Source organism: Chiloscyllium plagiosum, chromosome 18 (assembly GCF_004010195.1).
Source record: "Chiloscyllium plagiosum isolate BGI_BamShark_2017 chromosome 18, ASM401019v2, whole genome shotgun sequence".
In the NCBI taxonomy this organism is placed as follows: Eukaryota; Metazoa; Chordata; class Chondrichthyes; order Orectolobiformes; family Hemiscylliidae; genus Chiloscyllium; species Chiloscyllium plagiosum.
Window position 1 is genome coordinate 60,903,384 of NC_057727.1, and position 8,427 is coordinate 60,911,810.

At 40.9% G+C, this 8,427-nt stretch overlaps 1 protein-coding gene across 4 annotated transcripts in view; it reads right to left on the minus strand.

Moving 5' to 3' along the window:
* Positions 1-8,427, minus strand: part of cacna2d2a (calcium channel, voltage-dependent, alpha 2/delta subunit 2a) — an 810,266-nt gene that overhangs the window by 51,187 nt on the left and 750,652 nt on the right. For all 4 annotated transcript variants that reach the window (XM_043708454.1, XM_043708453.1, XM_043708452.1 and 1 more), the window contains 3 exons: positions 5,641-5,712; positions 3,042-3,103; positions 279-355 (listed from right to left, as the gene is read on the minus strand). In XM_043708454.1, coding sequence (XP_043564389.1) covers positions 279-355; positions 3,042-3,103; positions 5,641-5,712 — 211 coding nt within the window. The remainder of the gene's footprint in view (positions 1-278; positions 356-3,041; positions 3,104-5,640; positions 5,713-8,427) is intronic.

Below are 8,427 nucleotides of genomic sequence, written 5' to 3' on the forward strand. Positions count from 1 at the left end.
CAGAAGAAAGCAAGGAAAGGAAAGCTCGACTTTTGCTTCATAGCCAGCTAGATCATTTATTAATTTTATTTTGACTTTGCAGGTTTATTTTGCTGAACAAAATATAGAGTTTCACCAATTTCAGAAAGGTGACTGTGGTGTAATTGGTTAAACTCTGATTCTGATTAGGGAAACTTGCTTTCTGTCAGTGCAGTAAAGTTTTCCACAGCCAAGTGACAGCTGGGGTATCTGCAGCTTCAAGGTCAAACGAGAGGATAGATTGGACAACAGGTACTTACACTGAGCTTGAAGGATTTGGTCATCCAACTTTGCTTGGATATAATATCTGCTGTATGGTGGCAACACCAAGGCCAAGCTGCAAAGGGAATGAAGAGGCAATATCACATGTGAAACTGGTCTAAGCAATTTCTGTTTGTTTCACTGGAGATCTGGGATTAACATGTGAGGAGAATTTAGCAATTTCTAAAGTATTTCACAATGTTCAGGCATAACAAATGTCCTTACTAACAACACTAGTGCTGGTATGTGGCACCCCAGTCAACCCAGATAATCAAGGATCCAGATTGTTGTACAAGACAATTGGCCTGTCTGAGAATTATCTGTTGCGTGTGTCTGCTGTCTGCTCCAGTCTATAGTTAGACTATGTAATTTAAACCATCTAGCTTCTGTCTTATAGGAGATACACATGTTTTGCATCAATGAATGTAGTTAACTGGTCTTACTCTACTGTAATGTGCTATTTTACGAATACACAGTAAACCTTTAGTGTTATTCAAGATCGTGACTCTTCTTCTGAGGCTTCCATGTAGTCATCCATCACCAAATTATATTACTAAACCTTTAGAAGAGGGATCACTGGCAGCATTTTTATTCCAAAGAAGCAACAGCAGAACTAGATGTTAGCTAAGAACATCTCTTACAATACAGACCATCTTCTAAACTTTCTCATGTGGGACAATGCCATTAAGTAAAATATTTATGTAATAAGGAATTGTGTCAACATTTTGGATTAAAGTTATATATCTCTGTTAACTTAAAGTTATTTTAATTTAAGTAATATTTTTGGAGAAGCCTCTAGAAGCTCTGCAAACAGACAATAGAAAGAAACAAGGAAATTAAAGTTTTACAAAAGATTGGTCATCCTCAACAAGAGTATTGGGGCTAATTCTAGTGAGTTTGCATACAGAAAAAAGATCAGGATTTTAGAATTGGTTCCAGAGGGAGATCTATTGGCATGGTGCTTAGACTCATTTTGAAAAAAGGGGGCGGCACAGTGGCTCAGTGGTTAGCACTGCTGCCTCACAACACCAGGGTCCCAGGTTTAATTCCAGCCTTGGGTGACTGTCTGTCTGGAGTTTGCACATTCTCCCCTTGTTTGCGTGGGTTTCCTCCAGGTGCTCCGGTTTCCTCCCACAGTCCAAAGATGTTCAGGTCAGGTGAATTGGCCATGCTAAATTGCCCATCGTGTTAGGTGCATTAGTCAGAGGGAAATGGACTGGGTGGGATACTCTTTGGAGGGTCAGTGTGGACTGGTTGGGCCGAAGGGCCTGTTTCCACACTGTAGGGAATCTAACCTAATCTAATCTAAGATTGTAGAGCTTGGGTAACCCAGTAAAATTCAGAAAAACAGTAAGTAACATGGAGGGCTGTAGCAGATTTCAGAAGGATGCAAATAGACTGGTAAAATGGAGAGGCAGATAGTAGATGAAATTTAACAGAGAAAAGTAATGAGATGTTTATTGGGAAGAAGAATGAGGAGAAACAATATGAGCTTCCATGGGAACACGTTAAAGGGTTGCAGGAATTTGCAGGTGTACATACACACAGGACTTGTAGCTGACAGGACAATTTGAGAAAGCTGTTAAAAAGGCGTACAGAGTCCTTACTTTTACAAACAGACAGGAGAAAGAAACGAGGAAATTAAAATTAAAGTTTTACAAAGGACTGATCATACCCAACAAGAGTATTGGGGCTAAGTCTAGTGAGTTTGCATACAGAAAAAGATCAGGAGTTTAGAATTGGTTCCAAAGGGAGATCCATTGGCATGGTGCTAATGATGAAATGCTTCAATTGTGTGAAGGACCTGGAAAAGCTTAGTTTGTTCTCTTTATAGCAGAGATGGTAGAGGGGAGATTTAATAGGTGTATTCAATATTATGACGATTTTCCATTGGCAATTCAAGGCAAGATTTCCTAGCAACAGAAAGATCAGTAACCAACCACAATTCACAGATTTAAGGAAATCGGCAAAGAGCAAAATGGTTCTGCGGAGATTCTTTTTACACTGAGAGTTGTTGCAATTGTAACTTTCAAAAGGAAACAGGATAAATATTTGAAGTCAGAATATTGCCAGGGCTATGAGAAAAGAGGTGCATGGTTACTCAGGCAACTCTTACAAATAGCTAGCACAGACATGATGGGCCGAGTGGCCTCCTTCTGTGCTATATGATTTTAATGATGGATAATGCAGAGTTCAGATTACCCTTGCAATGATTTGAAGGATGGACAGTGTTAGACTTAGGTTATCGATGGTGTGAACTCAATGATTGGGTTCAATTTGCCAATTGAGCAGGGATATCATATTGGAAAGACTATGTTGACGGAAGGCATCAAAGTTAACTAAACTGCTGATTATCTTTTTTTCTGTCTTGTACCATCTCACATTATATTTAAATATCCAGTGTAACTCATCCTATTTTCAAAGCAGATGCCTATTGTTCATATGTCTCCAATACAACAGTTTATCCCACTTACCTTTGTTACATAACTCTTAATTAACACCATTTCTCCCACAATCCAATAATGGAAGTTCTGAAGTCTCACACTGACTCTGATATCACATTTATTTGTTTCATTAACAATGAAATATGTCGGGAAAAAGATAAGTATTAAATTGAGAAGTATTACAGACATCTGTGAACAGGCAACCGCTGCAACTTACATCATTGCTTTTGCAAAAGGGGAAGGTTACAGGCAAACTGTGACTGTAATACTACTGTGAATGTGCAATCCCAGCTTGATGTATTATAATCGATTTATTACCTGTAATCAGCACTTTGCACTGGGCTCCATGTGTATGTTCTAGTTACTTCATCAATATATCTCTGCAAAGAGGAAGATAGTGATAGACGTATACTTAAATGTGAGATTTTAACTTGGCAACACATTAGACTTCACACAAGTTATTTGAATCTTTAAGACAATTTCTGACAATAAGCAGAGAGTCACAGAATCATACAGTATAGAAGAGGCCAAAAATAAAGGCTACCTATACTAGTCCCACATTCTCTCAGTAGGCCCATGGCCTTGAATGCTATGATACTTCAAGTGTTCATCCAAGCTGTGAACCAGTCACTGATCCATCCCTTATCATAACATGACATCCCTTCTTTCTCTTAGTATTTTCAGTTCTTTTCACAAGGGAATGCAAAGTTATGGACAGTTATCCCAAAAGTTCTAGTTCACTCCACGTGGCATGTAAAGCTTCACATTCCCCAAGAAATCAATGCTACATTTCCTTAGAATGGAATCTTTAAGCATAAGCTGTCTATCACTGAGGAAATTATCATGTTGTTAACCCAGCTCCTTCCTTCCCCTTGAATACTATTTTTCAGGTGGAGATTTGGTTAAAAATATCAGAATATTGATCATACTGAGTCAACCACCTCATTTAGATATGTTACTGTCAAGCTGTGCATCATAGGGATGGTGAGAAAGAAAGATATGACTTATAAAGCATTTTGTCACAGGTCTCATTAAAACTCAACCCTTCGTACACTTGGGGCTTCAAAGCTATGTGAAATATTCAGCAGTTGTTTACACAGAAAGTGGACTCAACAATCAGCAGTAGCCAACTGATCTAATGCAAAGAGGATACTTGGAGTAAGACCAGTTTCCGAACTGTCTTCTTTTCACAATGGGATTCCAATCATTCTATAGTTCCACCAGGACAGTCTGAAGGAGTTCTGCTTTGCCCGACCCAACCAGGCCCTATCCACCAGCCTCCATTAATAAAAGCAAAATACTATTGGGGAGGCACAGTGGCTCAGTGGTTAGCACTGCTGCCTCACAGCACCAGGGTCCCAGGTTCAATTCCAGCCTTGGGTGACTGTCTGTCTGGAGTTTGCACATTCGCCCCTTGTTTGCGTGGGTTTCCTCCGGGTGCACCAGTTTCCTCCCACAGTCCAAAGACATGCAGGTTAGATGAATTGGCCATGCTAAATTGCCCATAGTGTTAGGTGCATTAGTCAGCGGGAAATGGGACTGAGTGGGTTACTCTTCGGAGGGTCAGTGTGGTCTGGTTGGGCCAAAGGGCCTGTTTCCATACTGTAGAGGATCTAATCTAATCTATAGATGTTGTAATTCTGAAACCTGACAACATCAATGAAGTTGGAGACAGAGTTAACATTCTGAGTCTCTTATTGGGAGGCGTTGGCTTAGTGATATTATTGCTAGACCTATTAATCCAGAGACCATGGGGATGCAAGTTCGAATCCCACTATGACAGATGGTGCAACTTGGATTCAATTTTTAAAAGTCTAGAATTAAGAGTTGAATAATGACCACGAAGCCAGTGTTGACTGTTGGGAAAATTTTCATCGAGTTCACTATATCCTCAGGGAAGGAAACTGCCCTCCTTAACTCATCTGGCCTACATGTAATTCCAGATCAAGAGCAACGTGGTTGACTCTTAACTGCCCTCTGGGCATTAGATGTGAACTGACTTACTCTGGGTGTGTGCCAATCTACTCCTGGTATGAACTGATTGACTTTGGACCCATCTTGTCTTTCTTGTCCCATTAGCATTCTTTTTGCCTTCCACCAACATCCTTTTTGCTATTTAATCTTTCCTGCCATCTACACTATCTTTACTTCTACTTAAAGCCTCTTAAATCTCAATCTTTTCCCTGTTCTGACAAGAGGTTAATGGCCTGAAATGTTAACTCTATTTTCCCACCATAGATGCGATCAGATTGCTGAATATTTCAAGATTGTTTTACCAAACTGAGCCATAATGTTTGGCGTATTTAAAATTTTCTTATGTACTGCTAGGAAAGAAGAAAGGTTCGTCAGTTCCTACTGAAGGTTAGCATTACCACCGCACAATGCAGCATCAGCCTAGGTTAGCTATTGATTGGACTGTTACTCGGTAAAGCTGATACACAAGGAAGGCGTACATTTTCACTTATTATAGGCTACAGTAGTTGGAAAGATGGGCCCAAAAAATAGAGCTCTGTCCATATCTTCGAATTGTTTTTTTTACATAAGTTATAGAGTCATAGAGATGTACAGCATGGAAACAGACCCTTCGGTCCAACCCGCCCATGCCGACCAGATATACCAACCCAATCTAGTCCCACCTGCCAGCACCCGGCCCATATCCCTCCAAACCCTTCCTATTCATATACCCATCCAAATGCCTCTTAAATGTTGCAATTGTACCAACCTCCACCACATCCTCTGGCAGCTCATTCCATACACGTGCCACCCTCTGCGTGAAAATTAATTTCCATAAATACCTAAGACCATTTTATGCATGCTAGGTTTTGGTCTTTGTTTGATTGGATGGGCATTATTCACCATTTTGAAGTTTATCAAGAAGACATGGAATTACAAATTGTTACAGGCGATAATCTATTACCTCATCCAGGGATTTGAGTAGAGTTCGGATGTCACTTGTACCACTCTTCCCATCAATCATGTTCCTCCTTATCTGCATCACCAGTGATGAACAGAGCAAACAAAAAGAAACAACAGCACGTGAAACCGTAATTTCCTCCAAAGTGATGGAATGGGAACACACAGTCAGTACAGGAAATGGCTGTTGATGGCATTAGAATTGTCACATAATGGGATGGATGAATTGTAAATTATTGTCAATTCCAATGTTTAACTGTGATTCACGCAGAACTTTGCCTGATTGTAACATGATGAAAACAATGGTGATTAAAATGGGAAATAACATGTATTTTTCAGAACATATTTGAAGCATGGCGTCATTTGATTGGAAAACATAAGAACAACTGACAATTTGTTAACATCAATATCAGAGGGAGGATAGTGATAGATTAGAAGAAGTGCAATAGACATTTGCATGAATGGTACCATGTGGCTTGGTAAAGTAGATAGAGGAAAAATGTCTCCTTTAGGAGATACTAAGGGCCATAAGTATAAGATAGTCAAATAAATCCAATTGGGAATTTAGCAGAAATCTCTCCCTGCAGAGAGGGTGAGAATGAGTGCTAAAGTGCTGATGGTCTCTCACAGGATGAGACTGGAGAAATAATACTGGGAAACAAAGAAACGGCAGAGACTTCAAACAAGAGTTTTGTATCACTCTTCATGATAGAAGGTGCAAAAGTGTTATGGACCATACCAAACCTGCTCAAAGGTATATTAAGAAGATAGCCCAGACCCTGACTTTTTCTTACTTTAAAGACAAGTGCCAGACATTGCATCGCAGAAGCAATTTGATTGGTCAAACTACCGGTCTTGAAACTGAATACACTTTATTAGAGTCATAGAGATGTACAGCATGGAAACAGACCGTCCATGCCGACTAGATATCCCAACCCAATCTAGTCCCACCTGCCAGCACCCGGCCTATATCCCTCCAAACCCTTCCTGTTCATATACCCATCGAAATGCCTCTTAAATGTTGCAATAGTACCAGCCACCACCAGTTCCTCTGGCAGCTCATTCCATACACGTACCACCCTCAGCGTGAAAAAGTTGCCTTTTAGGTCTCTTTTATATCTTTCCCCTCTCACCCTAAACCTATGCCTTATGGTTCTGGACTCCGCCATCCCAGGGAAAACACTTTGTCTATTTATCCTATTCATGCCCCTCATAATTTTCTAAACCTTCATAAGGTCACCCCTCAGCCTCCGACGCTCCTGGGAAAACAGCCCCAGCCTGTTCAGCCTCTCCTTGTAGCTCAAATCCTCCAACCCTGGCAACATCCTTGTAAATCTCTTCTGAACCCTTTCAAGTTTCACAACACATTTCCGACAGGAAGGAGACGAGAATTGCATGCAATATTCCAACAGTAGCCTAATCAAGTCCTGTACAGCCGCAACATGACCTCCCAACTCCTATACTCAATACTCGGACCAATAAAGGAAAGCATACCAAATGCTTTCTTCACTATCCTATCTACCTACGACTCCACTTTCAAGGAGCTATGAACCCGCACTCCAAGGTCTCTTTGTTCAGCAACATGCCCTCGGACCTTACCATTAAGTGTATAAGTCCTGCTAAGATTTGTTTTCCCAAAATGCAGCACCTCGCATTTATCTGAATTAAACTCCATCTGATCAAGATCCGGTTGTGATCTGAGGTAACCGGTTCTGTATCCAAATGGCTAGTTCTCCCTTTACTCCGTGAGATCTAACCTTGCTAACCAGTCTCCCATGGGGAACCTTGTCGAATGCCTTACTGAAGTCCATATAGATCACAGCTACTGCTTTGCCCTCATCAATCCTCTTTGTTACTTCTTCAAAAAACTCAATCAAGTTTGTAAGACATGATTTCCCACGCACAAAGCCATGTTGACGATCCCTAATCAGTCCTTGCCTTTCCAAATACATGTACATCCTGTCCCTCAGGATTCCCTTCAACAACTTGCTCACCACCGATGTTAGGCTCACTGGTCTATAGTTCCCTGGCTTCTCCTTACTACCCTTTTTAAAGAGTGGCACCACGTTAGCCAACCTCCAGTCTTCTGGCACCTCACCTGTGACTATCGATGATATAAATCTCAGCAAGAGGCCCAGCAATCACTTCTCTAGCTTCCCACAGAGTTCTAGGGTACACCTGATCAGGTCCTGGGGGCTTTATCCACCTTTATGTGTTTCAAGACATCCAGCACTTCCTCCTCTGCAATATGGACATCTTGCAAGGTGTCACCATCTGTTTTGCTACTTTATATATCTTTCATATCCTTTGCCACAGTAAATACTGATGCAAAATACTCGTTTAATATCTCTCCCATTTTCTGCGGCTCCACACAAAGGCCGCCTTGCTGATCTTTGAGGGGCTCTATTCTTTCCCCAGTTATCCTTTTGTCCTTAATGTATTTGTAAAAGGCCTTTAGATTCCCCTTAATTCTATTTGCCAAAGCTATTTCATGTCCCCTTTTTGCCCTCCTGATTTCCCTCTTAGGTATACTCCTACTTCCCTTATACTCTTCTGAGGATTCACTCGATCTATCCTGTCTATACCTGACATATGCTTCCTTCTTTGTTTTGAACAAACTCTCAATTTTTTTAGTCATCCAGCATTCACTAAATCTACCAGCCTTTCCTTTCACCCTAACAGGAATATACTTTCTCTGGATTCTCGTTTCTGAAGGCTTCCCATTTTCCAGCCGCCCCTTTACCTGCGAACATCTGCCCCCAATCAGCTTTTGAAAGTTCTTGCCTAATAC